This window comes from Chanos chanos, chromosome 12 (genome assembly GCF_902362185.1).
Source record: "Chanos chanos chromosome 12, fChaCha1.1, whole genome shotgun sequence".
Taxonomy (NCBI): Eukaryota; Metazoa; Chordata; class Actinopteri; order Gonorynchiformes; family Chanidae; genus Chanos; species Chanos chanos.
The window spans coordinates 10,366,729-10,387,647 of NC_044506.1; the positions used below are offsets into that span (position 1 = coordinate 10,366,729).

General features: G+C 40.8%; 1 protein-coding gene across 1 annotated transcript; it reads right to left on the reverse strand.

The window, feature by feature from the left end:
• Positions 1–5,728: 5,728 nt before the first annotated feature.
• nt5c1aa (5'-nucleotidase, cytosolic IAa) lies at positions 5,729–15,793 on the reverse strand. The gene is made up of 6 exons (XM_030789415.1): positions 15,653–15,793; positions 10,331–10,498; positions 10,021–10,150; positions 7,578–7,700; positions 6,546–6,730; positions 5,729–6,085 (listed from the first exon to the last, which is right to left on the reverse strand). The coding sequence occupies exons 1-6, from the start codon at positions 15,791–15,793 to the stop codon at positions 5,729–5,731; spliced, it is 1,104 nt and encodes a 367-aa protein (XP_030645275.1).
• Positions 15,794–20,919: the final 5,126 nt, after the last annotated feature.

A 20,919-nucleotide genomic window follows, 5' to 3' on the forward strand; every position in this document is an offset into this window, starting at 1 on the left:
CTTTTTTAACTTTTGAAGTTAACTTGAGTAGTCTAACTAAACCTATAATCCTTCATAACCATTGTACTAAAAGAAACATACAAACCAGACAGCTGAGTAGATTTTTACATTTGAAAAGTTCAAAGTTCATTTTTAAATTGTACAGTGGCTGTTACTCCCCCAATTATTAAGGAAGACCTAAGTTCCTCCAAAAGCATTCTATGAAAATACTCTGTTCATAATGTTAATTTTAGATACGCTGTGAAAATCTCTCTCCCTCTCACCTTATCTGATATTGTAATTTTCATATTTTACGTGTGTATTGCGTTTGCTGGAAATTCCCAGAGCTTGAGATGGCATTATAAGGATTGAAAGAAAGCCCATTTATAATGAGCCCCTGTATCTGTTCCATCATGTGATTACTACAAACAGTAAGAGTATGAGTAAAACCAGAGGGTGCTGCTCTCATTGGTCTGTATTTCCACATTTCTGACCACTTCCATTTCCACTACAGAGTCATACCACACAATAAACCTTCCCACATTCAGTAATAAAATATATTCAGACCATTCTCAGCTATTCAATTAAATAGAGGAGGAATTTCTGATTAATGAATTTAAAATGCGTATTTATCTCCATTCATACTGAAGTATTAATGTGGCTGTATTGGTTTAACGTGTTTGTTTAATGTCGACTTCTGCTCTGTGTTTTTATGGAGTGTGCCAGCTGGCAGTGGTCCCTATTGAACATTTCATTTGTTACGTCTCCGGTTATAAAACGGAAACGATCCCTAATCAGTCACCAAGCATGAGGTGGAACCCCGACGGTTTCATTACCGCCGTGGCGCCGGCGATGCACAGTTGGTTGATATTGCTTGGTTTATCACTGAAAATGGCCAGCCAACATGGGTGCATTGGACATAGGAAAATACTCTGGAATATGACCACACATGAATCTATCGTGACTTTTCTTTACAGACATTCACTGAGACGAAAACTTTTTGATTTCGTTTTTTTTTTTTCTTGGCAGGGAAATATTATTTGAAAAACTCTTCTTTCATGCGTATGATTATTCTTTTTTTTTTGTGGGAGGGGTTACTATTCAAGTGCACTCAACTGCAGGATTCTACAGTGTCTTGGAAATGACTGAATTCTAATATGCAGTACTTTAGTCTATTTTCTTGGTGACATTTGAGACTATTGATATGGATATTACACATTCTCTGTTGTCATGAGAGAATGGTAGAGAAACCCCATGAGTGTGCGGATGTGGCAACCTTCACTTACTTTATTTCGACAATGGGTTATTTCACAGCTAATTTTAGTTTGAAAGTAGGCATGTCTGCACGGCTGTAACTAAGGCCACTACTGCCATCTAACGTGGTAGAGAGGAAGTACAGGTCAGTGAAGCCACGGCTAAATGTTCACTATTTCCACAGTACCCACTGTGCAAACAACTGTGCAAGCAACATGTAAATCAGATTTTCAGATTTCAGTCTATAGGAGAAAAGCACTTTTTTCCCTCTTTGGACAGAACAGCGCTTGTTTAAAAATTTGATAGGGTTCTTTTTTTTGCAGCTTGCAATTATGCATTGGATTTCTTGAGCTTGGCAGACATGCAATACTTTTGAATTGTCTTACATCAATCTTTTGATAAAACTAGACTTCTCAAGAAAAGCCAATATACAAAAACAAATTGCTGAACTCTGGGTAAAACATAATAGTATCAAATGCAAAATCTGTCTATGGGCACTAATATTGGGGACCAGGGTGAATACTAAAATCTTAAACTAGACACTACTGATTATGACTATGTTGTTACCCTTATATGGTCATAATCAAAAAGCAGTTTCTACAACAGACAACAGTTGTCCACTAAAATACATTACACTGTAGAGCATCAAGCCAATGTTTTATAATGTGAAACTGCATGTGATAATGCTACTGATATTGTACATTTTTATATGTGGACCAGAAGTAAAATTTTTGATGATGACGATGTTGATATCAACAAGCACACTGCGATACCGCCCATGAACTATAGGTGGCAGTCAACTACCATCGTGTGCAGCGCGTTTGTGACAAGCTGTTGCAAAAGGTTCCTCGATGAGAATTACCTCATGTATTTTTTTTCCTTGAATGTTAACTTTGGCAATGCATTACCAAGTCAAATCTCTTGTTAATGCGCTCTTATCTTATCGCAGAAAACAACTCGAAGCTATTATCAACCATCGAGTCAGATCAATACCAGCAGGTTCTATGAGTCGGCATGACTGCGTCACTAAATTGAGTCTGCCTGGCACAAATCCAGAACACAGGTCCAAGTGGTGAGGATGGTCTAAAATGCAAATATACGATCCGATGTTTCAGTTTTGTTTTTTTGTTGTTTTTTTTTTAATATAAACGAAAACCCAGGCAAAATACGTAACTTACCTGAGAATAACAGGCTGAAGTGAGCGGGATTACGTTGACTCGAGTGCAGATCAATAGGACGCTCAGCGGGTCAACTGTTAAGTTATTCACTTTTAAAACACTTTTTTACTTTAAATTATGGACTGTCAACAACAGAACCACGGGAAGATATGTTTACACACTGCATTCCAAAAAGGCGCCATCGTTCACGGTGCAACGTCCGCACACCTACTGGTGGTGCTACGCGGTGACGTTTTAGAATGCGTGTATGTTCTGTTCTTTAAAATACCGTCAAATATCGAATGACAAATGCCTCGTTGTTTTAAGTTTCTCTCTCTCTCTCTCTCTCTCAAGAAAAACTGCAGTTTTATTTCAAATGATCTCTTATATTATAGGCCATGCATGGAATCACTCAAGAAACAAGCAAAACGTTCCGGCGTTCCAAACACTCTAGCTGCGGTATGATTACCTCCGAGGAGCGTATCTTATTATGCAAGTGTTTCATCAACAAGCCGCTAAACTCTACGGCATAACACAGTATGATGGGTTCACATGTAACTAAACAACACTGAACAATTACACTGATGTATTTTTGCCTAAAATCTAACACATGGTCATTGTGAAATGTGAAAAAAAAAAAAGAAAAGTAAGGAAATAATATATATATATTACTAGATTACTAGTTGGTCTACCGTCCCATCAGGCCAGGGCTGCACAACATAGCCTACTGCTCGGCAATGCTCTCCATCCGGCCGTGCCAAAATGAAAACACTTTGATAAATACAACAGCCACGTCTAATTATTCAGTTGGATAAATTTGTTAAATGTGATACACTGCCACGTAGTTACTGTTTCCCAATAGTGCAATCGTTATTACAATGTATGAAGTTCATATATTCATTATCCTAACTGGTTATGCCAGTTAAGATAATGAATATCAGGCAGCATACAACAACCAACACTGTGACAGTGAACTATAAAATTCTCTACATTCTTTCAGTGCTAACGCGTCTTTGTCAGAAACGAATAGTGGGCCTATAAAAAACCAAAGCTCTCTCTTGCGCATAAGGGATTTAACACAGAATAGACATCCACGTATTTTCTTTATGATCAGGTCCTGGCAACTACCTCACGGGACTCAGACGTTAACTAGTTGACGTCAGAGAAGCCCTGTGATATATCTCATACTGACAAAGACATTTTTGCATGTGACTGACATCAGTGTAAGAGGAATAGTGGGATATAACAAACTGATCATGGTAAGTTTGTGTATAAAAATGTCATGTCATAAAATAAAGAGATGAATGCCAAACTTCTGTGGCTCTTTGCTGGAGGTGTCTTCATGAAATTGGCCCTTGTTAAAAACAAGTTGTGTTCCCCTTCATTACGCCAATCCGAGATAAATTAGACTTCAAAGTCAATAATAACAGCATAGAGGCAAGATTTTAAAACTGTTGTTTGACAAAATTCTTCTTTTTGGTTTAGACAGAATAATGTCTTGAGCTTATGTCTGACAGGAGGACAAAAGTTTTGATGCATTAAATAAGCATAGGAGAGCAGATTAAAAAAAAAAACAAAACAATGTAACCATATCTGAATCAATACTGATGTCGTCTTACAGACACCTGATAGAAACTTTAGTATTACTCTTTCATTCTTTGAGAGCTCTTTTTCCCTTTTGAGCCAATCAGGAGTATTCAAATAGGATCTAGTATCTCTGTCTCCCTCTGGTTATAATGGGGCTACTCAAAAGGATTAGCCAAGCAGAAAATGTGAATTTTAGCCCTTACTAGTTAAAAGAGCATGTACAGTATGTCTAAAACCATTCGGTCGTCTCATGGTCTGAACTATTACCCTATATGCACAATATATTTCTCAACCAAAGACACATTTCTGTTGATGGTCATTTTAGGCATACATTACATTTTTATTGTTAGACAAAGGAAACAATCAGTTACAATTGATGGATTCATAAAGCTTGTATTTGGTATCAACACAGAGTGTCTTACCACATTAAAGACATATAACATACAGTTACTGTCCCACTTCACATCAGCTGTCCCTATAAGTTTGTGTACAAACTCATGTGTAACTGTGTTGATACAAACAGTTATATTGCACATATGTATGTTCTGCATCTGTTGCTACTGACTTACCAATATATTATTACATATAATATGGGATACAACAATTTGGACAAGACCTGTAGTGAAAATACACTGTAACTACACAGTCAATACAGAAAAAACTTTGCCCTTTCAGTTCATCTGTAACGTCTATTCTATTAACTAAATAATGTCTTTGATGTTAGGGTTCAATGTAATGTCTCTCAGTGAACCCTGGTTTCTTGGGTGAAAAATTATAAATCTGTCCAATAATTGACAGACAAAAAAAACTTTAAAACTTGAAAAATGTGTGAGTACTGGAGAGGACTATCAATGGGACGTAGAGAGGCCAGTTTACTGGAGAAAATGTCACTGAGACGTGTCTGTTTGCCTTTCTTCTTCGTGAAGTCTTTTTCTGCTTGAGTCATGCAGTTCTACGGACAGCAAAGACATCACTCATATTGCTCAGACATACTCTACAAAAAAACCCATACACATTACTGTTAATCACTTTACACTGATAAATGGTTACATGTTTTTTATGCTGATGGCTTATTATTATTATTATTTGTGGCCTTACCGGCTATGTGAGATTGTTGTTCATGCAAGCAGAAAATTCTTTTTTTGACATGTTTCATGACATATGGGTCTGACATATGGGGCAAATTATTGCAAATAAATACAAACATAAACACGGTATATTTATGGTGCACAATGTTTTGGACTACACCTGTTCCACTATAGATCTACGGTATGCATTAGAATTGCGATTTTCTTGATGTTTGCGACATTAAGACGAGATGTACACAGACTCACAGACTCGCTGACGAATAGACACCATTGCAATATTTGGTTCTATTCCTCTGTGTTCTAATTGCTCTTATAATAATGAAAAAAAAAAGATTGTATGAGTTCTTTTTTCTTCATTGCTTCTCCAGCAGAAATGGAAGTACTTAAACAAGGATTAATATAGCAGTAAGGGGCCAGGTGAAAACAATTCATTTCAAAAACAAAAGAAACAAAGGAGGTGATTCCTCTGAAATTCAGAGGAAGATGAAATGTCATACGAAGCCTTGTGTAGCTCCTGTGGAAAACAAAACCTTGACAAGATTGGACTGACAAACTGAAAATGTTCACTGTGTAACAATCTAACAAAACAATAACAACAAAAGTCTTTAGCCTGAGTCTTTCCGATGATAACACACAGGACCATTCAATCTTGAATCTCCTGGATTACTTAGCTGTCTTGTTGCTCTTTTTGTGTTGGTGTTTCTGAGCAATCCCGTACGGCACATGGGCTGCGATGGTACCCATCTCTGCTGCGCCTTCCACGTGGAACATCTGATCGTCAAAATAGATGTGGGGCCGGATCTTCTCCAACATGGGGCCCTTTGGGGCTCCAGCGAGAAAGAGAGCCTCATCCATTTCAAGTCCCCAGGCCCGCAGCGTCTTAAGGGCACGGATGCCCGAACTGGCCGCACTGCGGGCTGTCACCAGGTAGGTGCGGATGGGGCAGTCCAGACGGTGGCCCTTGGCGTAGAATTTCTTCTGGAGCTTTCCCAGAGCCTCTAAAAAACCCTTCAAAGGTCCCTGATAGAAAGAGGAAAAGGCAGTGGAGAATCAGAGATGAGATATGAAGTAGACAAATCACAGAGCAGGTAGAACCTTGATGGCACTCGATACCAAATTAAAGCCTACAGGAGAGAATAATATCTGAAACAACAGCCTTGCTGGAATCGTTAAAGGTTTTCTCCTTCCGTGCGAACTCAAAAACACTTCAGTCAAATCATAATTAAGGGGTTCTGAGATATTTTAAAAATACTCTTTGTGACATTGATGCAACCTTCAAACAAAGAATCATCAGTATTAGCTCATGAACTCTGAGGAACTGTTGGATCCTTGCCAGCTGTTATATAACAGTCATTCAGTGTAGAGAATGGACACATTATTCTAACTAAGTACCCTATAGGGGGGCTCTTATGGAGAATCACTCAAGCATATGTTTTGGACGTTACTGTAAATCAATGATCAGACGTGCTCTAGTGCGTACATGATCCAGGAGTGTGTTCTCGTGTTCCCTTTCGTGTTCAAAGAACTTGTCTAGTCCGTGAGCTTTGAAAATACGCTCTGACTCATCGGAGAAGAGAACAGCATCGCCGTCAAAGGCTACCCTCAGCTGAGTCTCTGATACCTCAGTCAACTTCTCTGGCATGAACATGGTGGCTGCCGCAATGCCTGAAAGAAACACACACACAGACGCACAGAAACACACACACACAGACACACACACAGACTTAAATTTAAATTTGTGCTTTTGAAATTTAAAAGGTCTCCACTGAATGGTTCAATGTATTAGCATTATTAGCACTGGCAAATTGGCCATTAGCAAACTAGATTGGCGGTAGCAGTAGAAAACTGTATTAGCAGCGACCTTGATTTTACGTTGACCCCAAAGATATGTCAACCTTTCATTTTAAAATCCTTGACAGGTTACTTCTCAGATTTCTGTCTATCCCACTAAATATATCTCTGTGCCTTCACTGTACCTAAATGTCAATGAGTTTTTAATCTAATTTTTAAAATGTTGGTCTGAAATGGTACATTCCCTGTGGTAGACTCAAGTGTTGGGACACTGGCTATAAAGTGTTACTGATATTATTAGAGTTGGTGTGTGGTACAAATTGAACTCAAACGGATTACGAGAGCATAGTATGTGCCAGTAACAGTAACAGAGGTTCAGTTTCGTCTTGAGAGAATTTCAGTAACATTACACTACGACCGTCTGGAATAAATCACACATATGGTCAGGTTCCATGAATCTGTACTCCGTGACTTGTTTACTAAGCAATGTATCAGCATTAATTTATCAAAGTCAGCTTATATAGTGTGATGTCGGCTGATTCTATCGCGGGCAGTCTCTCTGTTAAGATTATTAAGTCATACAAGCACTGACCTGCTTGTATACAAGTCGTTCTTCTATCACATTCATGTGGTTTTATAGCCAATGCAACTCGGATAACTAACACAAGATGTGAAATACAGTGTCTTTTTTGTGATGTGAATGTTTACTTTGCACTCGTACCTTCAGCCAATGCTTCTTGTACCTTCTCTTCATCTGCAGAAAGGTAGAGGTCAGTGTGCCACGCCTTCAGATAACCAATCGGACTGCTGCCCCCTGTCATGCAGAACCGCTCGATAAACAGATCTAAAGACAAGACAAGAACAGGATCAAAAGGAAGTTGCCCAAAAGATGTGTCTGGCTGTTCTGTGCTCATGAAAATATGATTAAGGTAATATACATGAAGATGACAGAGAGATTTTGTACATTTACCTAATAAACGTTTTCTGGAAAAAAAAAATTTTTTTATGTCCAGCATTAGATTAAAAGAGGTGGCTCTAAAACGGTGTGCATTTCTTAATTGACAGAACTCAGACCAAGAACATCAGTGGAATATGGCATTGAAGTAGTGAGCAGGAGCTTTATCAAAGGGTCCAGATAATGTGATCAGAGCATGTGTTTCTTGGCAGCAGTGAGGCTCAGACTGATGAGAATGTCTGGCTTATGTTCCTGCTCTAATCTCTGATGCAACACTATATGTTCTGAACCAGCCAAAGCTACTTAAGGAAAAGTCATGAGCAGGTATCACAGGCTCTAGACGAGGGAATGTGAGGTGTGCTTTACATTCAGTATCAAGCAAGGTCGGGGGAGGGGGGGTGTTAAGGAAAGCTGAGTGGAGTGTGTTACAAGGAGTACGACTGTGAGATGGAGAGAGGGATACGGGGTGGAATGATTTTTGACAGAGGGAGAGAGAGCAAGAGAGAGTGAGAGAGAGAGAGAGAGAGAGAGAGAGAGAGAAGTCAAGAGTTGTGGAGTCAAGGATGTGAAAGCATTCACTGTAAACAGGGAAACAGCACCGAACTGTCATGCAACTGGAAAAGGGTTCGAGAGCGTGATGAAAGCAGACAGAAAAAAAATACGACGACAGACGTAAAAGAAAAAAAAAAAGAAAGAGATACTTAAAATCACGACACGGAGGAGTGTGAAGACACGCTATGACAGGTAGAGGGAGTGGTGGAGAGGAATGAGAGAGGAGAGTGTGAGAGTTCACAGAAGAGGTTTACTCAGTTGTTCAGTCATTTCTCCTGGTTTTCACAGGCTGGTCTATTTTGAGGAGAGCAGTGGTACAGGAAGACAGCTCAGGCACCACACGTTCCCCCCTTGAGATGAACAGCGGAGCGTGGGAGACCCCTTTAAGGTTCCCTTCATGTTTCAGATCAAATATTCATTTGTTTGGTATGGGCAGCACATCAAGGCCACGATCATATCATACTGGTTTACGAACGGGTAGAATGAGAAACCGAAATTAATTCTTTGGCCTAAGATGAAAGACAACATGTTCTATGGTTTTGATTCTCACAACTTTGATTCAAACAGTGTTTGCTTTTTCTTGCATGGAACAGTGTGTCATTTGAGGCTTGTATGATATTACTGAGGAAATAAACATATTGTAAATAAACACTGAACAGACATGGACAATCACAAAGATAGTCTTCATGTCTGAACTGTCTGTTCATCCCAAGTCACCATCCAAAAGTCTGCATTGTAATGTCCGTTTGCTCACAGTTACTCTAATTACCAACACAACTTTTGACGTCAGACGGCATGTTCAAATGTCCGACTGCATCCTCTTATTTATTTCTTTGTTGGAAGAGAAGTCAGAGAACGCTGTATGTGGCTTGTTTTCATAAAAGGAGCCACCGCTTCGATCAAAATAAGTCCAGCTGGGGCACTGTTGGGAACAAAGCAGGAAGTGGCTGCTTTGTGACATAAGGTTCAGAGGTTATATGCATCTCTGTGGGAAGAGATGTGATTGGCCAGCTGAATTTGTGACCCCAAACAAAACAAATGTCATGAAAACAAGGCATAGATTACCATCGTGTAGTCTGCACAGAGGCTGCTTTAGCCCAAAAGAGCCATGCAGCTGTGTCATGAAGTCAATATCAATTAATATTTCATATTGGCCCGCTAATCAACCCATTTAAGCAGGAAAATGTGACCAGAGCACAAAAAAGGTTAGTGAACAGGGATATCAGATATCCTAACAATCAGTGGACATTCTATACTATGCTATCATGTGTCTCTCTGTGTGCCAGAAGTGGTCCACATTGTTTACGCAGTATATTGAGTGGTAACCTCCATATTTCCACGCCTGTGGTTTGTGTGTGTAGGAAAGCGTGTATACGCATTTTAAACTCTGGTTTAAACCCTTTGTCAAGAAACAGAGTTAACCATTGATGTTTATGCAGAAGGTGCACTTTGCTTCTAAGCTGATGTAGCATTTTCAGTGACCTGCGTTTTGAAGCACCTCAAAAGCAGGAGAGTGGGAGTCTACGGTGACCTCTGACCTATTGCCCGCAGGACGCCCTGGTACATGATGGTGGCCGTATTTATGCTTACATAGAGGTGAACCTGCTTATGTGCTGTGAGGGCAGATGTCAAAGGGCAGGTCAGTGCTAGTACTCACTATGGTGGTTGATGGTGTTGATAAGTCGTATTCCGACAGTGGCGTGGTTGTAGGTCACCAGGACAATATCGAAGAGCTCCTCGCTTTCGGGATAAAGCTCCCGCAACCGTGTGTTTACTGACTCCAGAGCCTATAGGGACATTCAACATATTAGATATTTACAGCTCACCTATACGCATGTGAATAATGTAGCCAAAACTGACATGGTTGATGTTTAAACACTGAGTAAGGTGAGCCCATTGTTACGGTAAGCATTTTAGTGTATGCAAGTGTGTGTGTGTATGTGTGTGTGTGTGTGTGTGTGTGTTACCTTAACAAATGCGAAAGCTGGGCCAGGGGCAAATGGCTCATTCTCGTGCTCCACCTGATACCTGAGGTACTCCTCCACCCCCTTCTGTTCAAACACCTTCTGTTCTTTCTCCGTGCGGAACAAAACCCTCGACGACACAGCGATGGTAACGGCGTTTTCTGGTTTTGGCTGAATGGACACGGTAATAGTTTGGCTGTGAGACACATATCCATTCGTGAAAAGCAGCTGGGACACAAAACATTACAATGACCAGACAAATGACACCCCCCCCACCCCACCCTCACCCCCCAAGCCTGTTCATAAATAACATGCCACTTTACTCCCAGGTGTCTTCATTTATATGACCTGCACTTAATGGAAAGGTGCTGAGCAGATTAAAAGCAGTTAAGGGCACAGTGCTAAATTTTGAACTTAAAAACCAGATCGTAGTGCAGTAATAAAATAGGTCTGGTCAGTGTGGCAATAATGTAAGATACAGGCAGCACTCATGTGTCTCCACCAGTTATAGAAGAAAAGTCTTCGACTATTCCGAAGACATTACATGCTTGTCATGCAACACAACTCATTTGACTATCTCAGTAGGCTACATTTTACTGCATCATCAGCTCTGCCATCCATATAATGATTTTTTAAAGGATCTATATTATAACTATTATGCAATATAACTATTTTTTAGGCAAGCAATTCACATCACCAAAGACAGTAGGTTAGAGAAGCTACACTTTAGTACGTAAACCATAGGTAGGCTTTTCTAACTCCCTTTATTTAGATCCGACAAGCGTTGCCTATCACACACTGAATTGTTCTTTGCTCCAGACGGACAAGATCTGACAATGAAAGCCCCTCTCTGTGTAACGTCTAACATTTTAACGTAACGCACTTCAGTTTGTGTCAGCGTTGAAGAGACCCTTAAGGACAGCGTATTAGCTGGTGTTAGTGGTGAATGAATGGGTTTCCCAGCTGTAGGTAATCTGACCTACAGTCAGTGGATGTGCCATGCGGTGAGTCACACCTCAGCTGACACGTATGTCATGGGAAATGACTAAGAGACGTGGTGGGGGGTTGGGGAGGGGGGGGGGGGGGGGGGTGAGGTCGGGTGATGCAAAGAATGGTCAACTGCATGACGCAGACATGCTACTCTGCGTGCAGCACTACACGACCCTAAGCTAAGAGAAGGCCCCCCTCCTCAGCCCGAGTTGGACGTGCGCTCTTCCCAAAGATGCGACGTGTGAAGTTGACGGGCGACGGCATATGGGAAAACCCCCCGTGAGAAGGTGACAAACCACCGCTCTTCACATTAGAATCCTTCTCAGAACATGAGAAAATATGTATCGTTCTCAACCTGTGAGGACCTGAGCGATGGTGGATGAGTTGGTTGGTTGAAGGGGTAGGAGGGATGGAAACTGATATTTTCGGGTTGTTTCAGCAGTTGGGTGGGCGAGGTGAGGGTGGGGTGGGGGTGGGGGGGGCAAGGGTAGGAGTAAATTTAGAGCTGTGGACGCTGTGGAAAGGCTGACATGATAAAGTCATTAAACAAAGTACCTCAGGGCTAGTTTAAAATAAAAGCTCTTCGCAAACTGTGTGTGTGAGCGAGAGAGAGAGAGAGAGACAGAGAGAGAGAGAGAGAGAAAGAGGACCAATATGTTGGCCAGGATTTGTGCTGAAATGCAGTGGCGTTGTCATGTTCACTGGCCTGCTGCCTATGTGGACTGGCCTACTTTACTCCTGTTTGACATTTCACCCATTTATCTTCACATTCACGCGTAAACATAAACAAAAACAAAAACACTCATACACGTACACATAATTGAGCGTGTCCTGGTACTAAATATGTGCTTAACATGTCAGTAAGTTAAAGAGACCAGACCATAGACTGACCAAACTAAAATTCAATAGTTTCCCCCATTAAGGCAAATGACAGGCCAATTTAGACACATTGAGTGATACTAACAATGGTCAGCTCTTCTGGGCTGCAGTTTATTTTCAGTATTCGAAAATTGCAAAAATGCATAAAGCAAAACTTTAAGGGACATATGCCTTCAGTATGCCATGCCGTGACAGTTTTTTCTTCAGTACAAGAAACATGAAATATTTTGACAAAATGATATTAGAAAACAGCCTTCATTTTACCCACAGTGCATTATTAAGGCATGAGATGACACTGGTGGTTTAATTTTAGTAGTATATACTAACAAACCACCATGCAACGTATATTATTTTCTCAAATATACACGAAGAGGAATTACACCTTTAATGCATTGATAAGATACAGTGCTGTAAGTTTCCAGCTAGAATACAGCGGGATATCTTTGATTAGCAGCAGTGTCAACAAAACACTACGTCTGGACACTCGGAGCATTTACTTTGCTTCTCTTCTACTCAGACGAACAACTCTCAAAAGACACACATCTGCATTTTGAAACAAAACATCTCACAAGAAGCAACTTCCGTCCATATCATATTATCAAAACCCTGCAGAATGAAATGGAAACCCGTGTAGATAATCATCGTTCTTAGGAATGCATTAAAATACCCATTGTTAGTGTGATTCCGTGTTATGAGTGGCAGGCCATGCTTCTAGGACACAGATCCATACAAAGATCCATACAGGAGCAACAATGTTAATTAAAGGCACAGAGACTGAAGTCATCAGAATCTCTGAGCCTCATCCTGGGATACTTACAAAGAAAATGCCTCCCTCCACCTTCCTGGCTCGTCTCACGGTTCCCTTCATAAGAGGACATGTCACATCAATCTCTGTTTGAGAAAACGGTTTGTATCTGGCTAGTCTCTCATCATGTAACTTTATTTAACTCAGTAATGCAAAAAAAAAAACAACAACTCCAGCTTCCGCTTCAAGTGAGGTTATTTTTATCACTTCAAAGTCTTTCAGAAGATAAAGGTAGCAAGAGTAGAAATATTTACTGTGATTTAAAAAAAATGTCACTGGATTACTAATGAAAAAGAATTGTATTTCTGCATGTCTGTTATTTTTTTAATATGCAAAGGCTTTCATAATCATTAAGAGGATTTGCACAATCTGTGTGTATTCTACATAATCCACATTACATTTAAGAGCTGTGTTTGACTTGAAGTGCTGAGTGGTATAAGAGCAAGGGTAAATCAGACAGATTGAAAATGACAGGAAAGAAATGATACCCTCTGGGTAGGACAGGTCCTTGTGGAAAATTTTGAGACATTATCACATCTGTGCCTAGAAATGTATCCATGGTAGTGACATCACTTGCGTGGACTCCCTGTTCTTTCCTCTAAGCCACAGTAATTAAACTTAACATTTACACCTCTGGGTACAATAATTTGCCCGCATTAGTGATAGCAGCTAATCCTACAATACGTCACGAGAGAAATAAACAACCATCTCGGGACTTGAATGGTAGTGTCAGACACACTCAAAGATATTCATAGAGAGATATAAAAAAAGAGAAAGCATCTCTGGACAGTGTCGGTCGAACAAACTGGAGAGGTCCAAAGATATACTGACATTACTGAACTGAAGTTAAAAGACAAAGTCCTCCACAACTCTCCCAAAATCTAAGGAGCTAGAGACATTAACACAGCATCCAAACAGGGGTTGTACAATCTTATCCGTAATTACAAATACTCATGCTAAATGCAGTCTGGTTTCTTGGCCCTCTATCCGGTCTTGACATTTGTGATAATTGCTCACAATTTACAACTTGTTCGGCTTTGCTTGGAGTGATTATTCGTGTACTTATATTACTGTCTGTACATTACTGTACTTTCATTACTTCTGTCAGTTACTCCTGAGGGTAAATCCCAGTGCAGTGAGTCCTACCAGGAGGCAAAGTGTTGACTTTTGCAAATAGAGCATTGCTTATGTTGTGAGATAGGTCACTGAGGTAGTGGGGAATGAGAAGATAGAAAAACAGGGGAGGGCGGGAGGGGGGCGGTTGGGTTTATTATTAGAATGGGAAAAGGCCAGCCACACTTCAGATTGAGCACAGAGCAGAATGCGGGAAGGGGTGGGGGGTGAATATGGCAGAAGGGTTGCATAGACCGCATGGTGTTGACCAGTTTCTTCTTGTGCGCTATTCTCATCACAGCGTTTCACTTCTGCCCATTCAGAAACCTTCTCTATCTCACACAGTCAGTCATATCCCTAATCAAGTAAAGTCCTGGAGTTCACCAGACACCATCAGGGACACAGAGGCCCTGAGTCACCACAACATTTGTCTCTGCTTCTCATACCAAACCCAAATGAAAGACTGCCACTGCTAATCTGTCAGAATCTATTCTCGTTTGTGCTAAAGTTTATAATGACTTATTTAGCGGTTATACTTAGCGTGTATACATGACTGTCCAAAAGAAGTCTGTTTTCTGGTTTACGACATCAGTGAATATACTAGAAACATATGAAATGAGAGAGACAGAACACTTTCCCGTACTTCAGCTGTACGCCAGCGAGCGGTGTGAAAATGATTTATTTATTTATCTGTTTTATTGCCGTAGTATTTGTTTGCCGGGGTTGCATTATCTCGGTACCCTGGTCTGCAGCATTAACACAGACGAAATAAGTAATGGCAGAGTTCAAGCCAGAGCTGTTGAGCTGCACCTGCTGTAGCTCATGTGGAATTATCCGCTCACATTTAGCACTGTTACCTAACAATCGTCTCTCTCTCTCTCTCTCTGTCTGTCTCAGTGCTCAGTGTTTCTCTCTCTCACTCTCTGCCCCCCCCCCCCCCCCCCCCCCCTCCACTTTCCCTGGAATTCTGCTCTGTCCTATATCATTTAGACCTGTCCTGACAGCTCTAAACAGCTTTGAAAGTCAGACATCAGAAAACGAAGAGGAAAGCTAAGCACTAGCAACTATCAATGGGTTTATTACAAAAATCTATCGTGCAATAACAGAACATTATAATACAAATTTCAGTCTCCTCATAGCATGAATTTCTCATGCAGTTCTGTATGAGAGAACGGGTGAATGAGATGATCTGAAATGTCTGTTGGAGTTAAATAGAGGAGACAAGTTGCTAGTATTTCATACTGCTCTCCAAGATTGCTCTGATGAACCACGTGTGAAATGTAAACATTTGACGTACTGTACAAGGAGTGCCCCTCAGACCCCCACCCCCCACCCCCATCCCCGGTCCAGCACGAACTCACCGGCAGAGACAGACGAGAGAGGCGGCAGTGCAGTGGAAAAATCATGTCACAATGTGTCAGGTTGAAAAGGTAGCATAATTGGTGGTACATTGATAGAAGTGGTACACTGATAGGAGAGAGAGAGGGAAAAGAGAGGAATCGTTGAAAGGAAATAAAAAAAAAAAAAGACAGACTCACTGATTTGGGTTTCGTGGTGGTGCCCATGTTCTCATACAATTCCTTGCTGTCGTCCCAGGAGCCTTTGCTTTCCCCGTTGGCGGCGGGTGAAGAGGTCACGGGGTCTTGCCCCTTCATGACCTGTACGGGGTCAAAACTCATTCTACTTTTCTCTGTTCATGAACAATCCCTTTGGTCCAGAGTTATTCTTACTCAAACACGTTCAGTTTCTCTTAACACATGCACACACACACACACACACACACACACACAGACACACACACACTCCCTCACACATACACGCACTCCCTCCGTCACCCAGTCTCTCTCTCACGCACACGCACACGCACACACACGTTGTCCGCTCAGTGAGTCCAGTCCAGTGTACTGCTGTTCTAGAGGTGTGAGTTTGGTTCTTGCTTGGACAGCCCTTGCTTGTCTGGCTAATGGCTGTCTTGGCAGTACTCCTGCTCTGGTGCTTGTGTTGTGTCCTGTTGCTGGATGTTCTCTGTGACGCTCTGCCTGCAATCTGCAGCTCTCTGACGCGGTGTTGTTATCCGCCTCCTCCTCAATCTCTCTCCCTCCCTCCCTCCCTCCCTCCCTCTCTCCCCTGTCACGCTCAATCTCTCCTCCCCCCACTCTATAATCCTCCTGTACACTTTCTTCTATCTTCCTTGGTCCCTCTATTTCTCTTTCTTCCTTTCTTTCTCTTACACTCTTTTTCTCTGTATAGGAACAGCCAGCTATGACGTGACCCATTCAACCGCATCCCATGCAGTGTTAACCCTTTCCCCGACCTTCAGTGAGCGCCAGATGAACAGAGCTCATTTTGACCAATGGCACTAGTACTTCCTCATTTGGTAGTCCTTCCCTTTCTCCCTCTCCTCCAATTACTTCAAAGCATGCATTGGTCATGTGTTACATTATTCAGGAGTAGTGACAAAAGCAGGGGTCTGTTACTCTACATATGGTGCACACAATCAATAAACTAGTAATTGCAGTCCTCTCTTCAGTACAGCTTTTACTTACCTACTTATTTTAGGTTTTGTGATACTGTCTCTGCCAGATGATTTGAACAATGGCAATAATGAGTATACTTGTTAAAATGGAAAGCTATTGATTCAAGAGGAAAAATGTATAGTGGAACATGCCTAATCTTTGAAAACATGGAGAATATGGTATCTGTGCAGGTGTCATACTAGTCTGTCTCTTCTCTCTTCCACCTCTTTATCACTCATTCACAAATATTCTTTCTGTTTCCATGCTTTCTCTCTCTCCCTCTCTCTCTCTCTCTCTCTCTCTCTCGCTCTCTCCCTCACCCCCCGACACTCACACTTACCCCCTGTTTTCCCCAGAGTGTTTCTCATGGCATTGCAGAGGGGCAAGACACCACACAGCATAATGATCAGTTGCTAAGCAGCGCCCAACTCCCTCCTGCATCTCGCTAATGATTGGCTGCTCAGTCTCAGCTTTGACAATTGCCTTGGGAACTGACAGAGTAGTGGGTGAAAATGACATGTTACTCTGTCAGCTCCCCCTTCTGACAGTCCGTGGAAGTGCATCACGTGACCTCTGAGTGATTTCGAGTTGTGGTTGGAGATTTTGATTTTACCAGACCACTCAGTGTCGTTGAGTCCTGAGTGACACTGTTAACTGTCATTCACAAATATTATGTTCAGTGTGAAGTCTTTATTTCATCTTTAAATATCTCCAGCAGCTTACACACACACACACACACACACACACACACATATACTATACACACATGGGTGTGTGTGTGTGTCTGTGTGTAAAGATAAGGAGAAATGATATATAAATATGTCAAAAACCTTTGACGAGGCTTTTGATGAATGTTACAATTGCAGTTTTTTCGGAAGAAATGTAAGAAATTAAATCTACGTCGAGTTCTCAGGAAAAACAGTGGCATAAGCAAATGGTGCCTCCTCTACTACTGGGCATTAGAAGAGGACAGCTTAAGAGAATACTGGACTTGGGAGAGTCGACTCTGTCTGTGATGGTGAAAAGAAAGAAAACCTGTCATCTATGACAAGGACCCTTGAGTCCAAAGACACAGAGCAGCCAGAGGAGAGGGGGGGGAATGTCCTTCTGTTTATTTGTGGCCCAGGATGAAATTCCTGCATGTTTAAAGCTCTGGCATCAGTCTAGACCATTGTCCCAGTCATGGCCCAGTTACCATGAGAACCAGCAGAATCATGACATCACCTTCTAAATGTGACTCATACTGCGCAGGTCTGTGTGTGTGTTTGTGTGTGTGTGTGCAGAAGAGAGAGAGAAAGAAAGAGAGAGAGAGAGAGAGAGAGAGAGAGAGAGACAGTGTTTGTGTAATCTTAGCAGTTGTCTGTTTTAAGAAATACATCACACACAAACTGCACACAAAGATACTGTTCTTTTGACATCAACGTGTTTCATTTTCTATGTAACAAAAATAATTACACATCTTTGTTCTAGTAGCTTTACGATATCGAAAAAAAGAGAAAAAACAGGTTAACAACAGAAATATGAAATCAGACACACAGAGCACACAGTACACTAACAGTATAGCTTATCATTGTATTGCAGAACTGGGCATCTCCTGTGTCACTCATATAATGGGGATTTAATTCTTTTCAGTGTAGTGTAGATCTTTCATTCAACATATCATATCCATATAACTTAGACATCTCTTAAAGTGTCACTGCAGCTTAAGTATTCAATATCGTTTCAAACACACATAGCTTAATAATTACACATCTGTTATTTCAGGTCAAATATTGGAGGCCTAAACTGACAAATTGGTAAATTAGTTTTACTCTCTTTGGATTGAAAATTTTTGGCATATGAGGTGTCATCCCAATACAGATTTTATTCACCTGTAATCTCTGTTTAGAAGGTCAGTGTGCCAACAGCCCTGCTAATGGTGAGCATACACACACATACAAACACTCATTTACGCACACGCGCACACACACACACACACACACACACACACACATACGAGCACACATGCAAGCACACAGCTTGTCTCGTCCCACCTATTGTTCAAAGGGCAATCTTTAAGGAGATAATGTGATTTAAAAGTGCTGACTATTACAGAGCAGAATGCTGCATGTGTGAGCAGTGAGACCCTCACAAGAGCTCAGGACTCTGCCATCACATACTAATCATTTGCCTCAAGGGGGCGCCACCAGAACCAGAAGAGATAAAACCACATACTCTGCCTCAGTTTAGCTTCTTTTTACACATTTAATTTTGCGTGTGGTATTTATTTTGAATAAATAAAAAAACAACACTAGGTTTAAACAGCACTACATTTTCAACTTGCCACTTTTAGATGATTCAGATTAAATGAAAGTTTTTTTTTTTATTCTATATTTCTTTTTTTTTCATCAAAAAATATCTGGATGATAAGTCACATTAAATCATGACTGAATGCTAATAATCAATACTACCATGTTAACAAAATCAAAAAGTGTGCTGTGTTTCACAGGAAATTCTCCAGACAGATAAATTCACCAATATCACACAAAGTCGTGAACTGTGACATAGCAATGACACTGTAAGTTTAAAAAACGTATTTAGGGTTCATTTGAGACTTGTTACTTTAGATGTGATGGTATTAGAATTAGCTGCAGCATGAAGCAACAAGACTATGGCTATTCTTCTGTATTGCAACTACTTCTTATTTATATTTATAGGCAATTAGCTTAATGACATCATAAGATTAACCCCAACTTTAGCATCTCTCCTGTTTGTGGCTGTCTCAACATTTTTCTTTGTGACGTTAGTATAAGATCTAAGATACAACAATGATGGATTAATCATCACTGATTGTTGTCACCTAGTTCACAACAGTTAGGAGCTTGGGGTGGTAGCAAGGTTTTTGTTTGTCTGATCTCGCACAGTCTCAAAGAAATTGAAATATTGGTTAAATAATAGGCTATTTGGCCAGTGCTTGCTCACTTCCACCTCTAGGTGGCAGTATAAATCAAGCTGTTCTCTACCTTCATCACAAGAAACTCGGTTAAGTTAAGCAAGTGCATTGTATTTTAGTTGTACTGCAAGAGAGAGAGAGGAAAGGCAAAATGCATTTTGACACTGACACGGCACATTTTTCTACTTCCAGCAGTAGAACATGCTAAGCTTTGTCATTTGAGGCAAGTGAGAGTAAAAATGAGGACTGAACAAAGCAGCAGTGCTCGTTACAAAAACAGTGAGATCGGTGGACAATGCATCAACTGACGATAAACGCAACACTTCAATACTTTGTTTAGCTGTAGACAATTCCTACAATTGTATAAATTTTAAGACCGAGGCATTTCTGTTTACACACACACACACACACACACAAACGCACGCACGCAAACACACACACACACACACACACACACACACACATGCAATCAGATGGACACACATGACCATATTCTCTCTCTGCCATTCTCTCTCTGTTCGTCTGTCTCTCTCTCTCTCTCTCTCTCTCTCACACACACACACACACACACAGATGACACACACATGAGCCGGGCCAAGCATTCAGCGCGCACAACAGACAGACTCATGTGCAGAACAGACTCTCAAACATTCTCACACGTTCAAAGTCTCACGTCACACATCTCACAACACGTACATATCATTTTCAGTTTATACACAAACAGTTGCAGCTGTGTTGTTTATGAAAGCAGTTCTAAAGTAGTGTAACATTTACATGTACAGTACATATTATGTGTATGTATATATTCATATTTACGAATAGTACCATGTACATTATTCTCACTGTAATATTTATCAAAAGATACCACGGCTTTCTCTCTCTCCTACTCTCCCTTTCAAGGTGGGCGCGATCTGAAACAGAGCATCTAATGTTAATTATTACTGAATGTCCTGTTCTAATTTATACCCTTGAACAGGTGGTAAAAGACTAGATTACAGGATTTTTCAGTGGACTATTAAATGTGTTCCTCAAATATGTAGCGGTTGACAGCATTTGTACATACTGTGTTTGTGTGAGTATGTGGTTGCAGCGTTAGTGCCAGGAATCTACGTAATATAGGATATTTATGATTTGATTAAAACCACAAAACCTACTTCATACAATTCATCGTTAAAAATACTTTTTCTTCGGTGATGTTCTTTTTGTTCCATCTGCTGTCAGAGGGTTAGATAGGAGGTGATGGATTTTGCCTGTCTGGCACTTAGCCTCAGAGGACAGAAATACTTCTTTTTAAAATAACCCTTTCAAAATATCAGTATGACCGTGTCTTACTCGTACGTTTAGCATTTTCATAAAA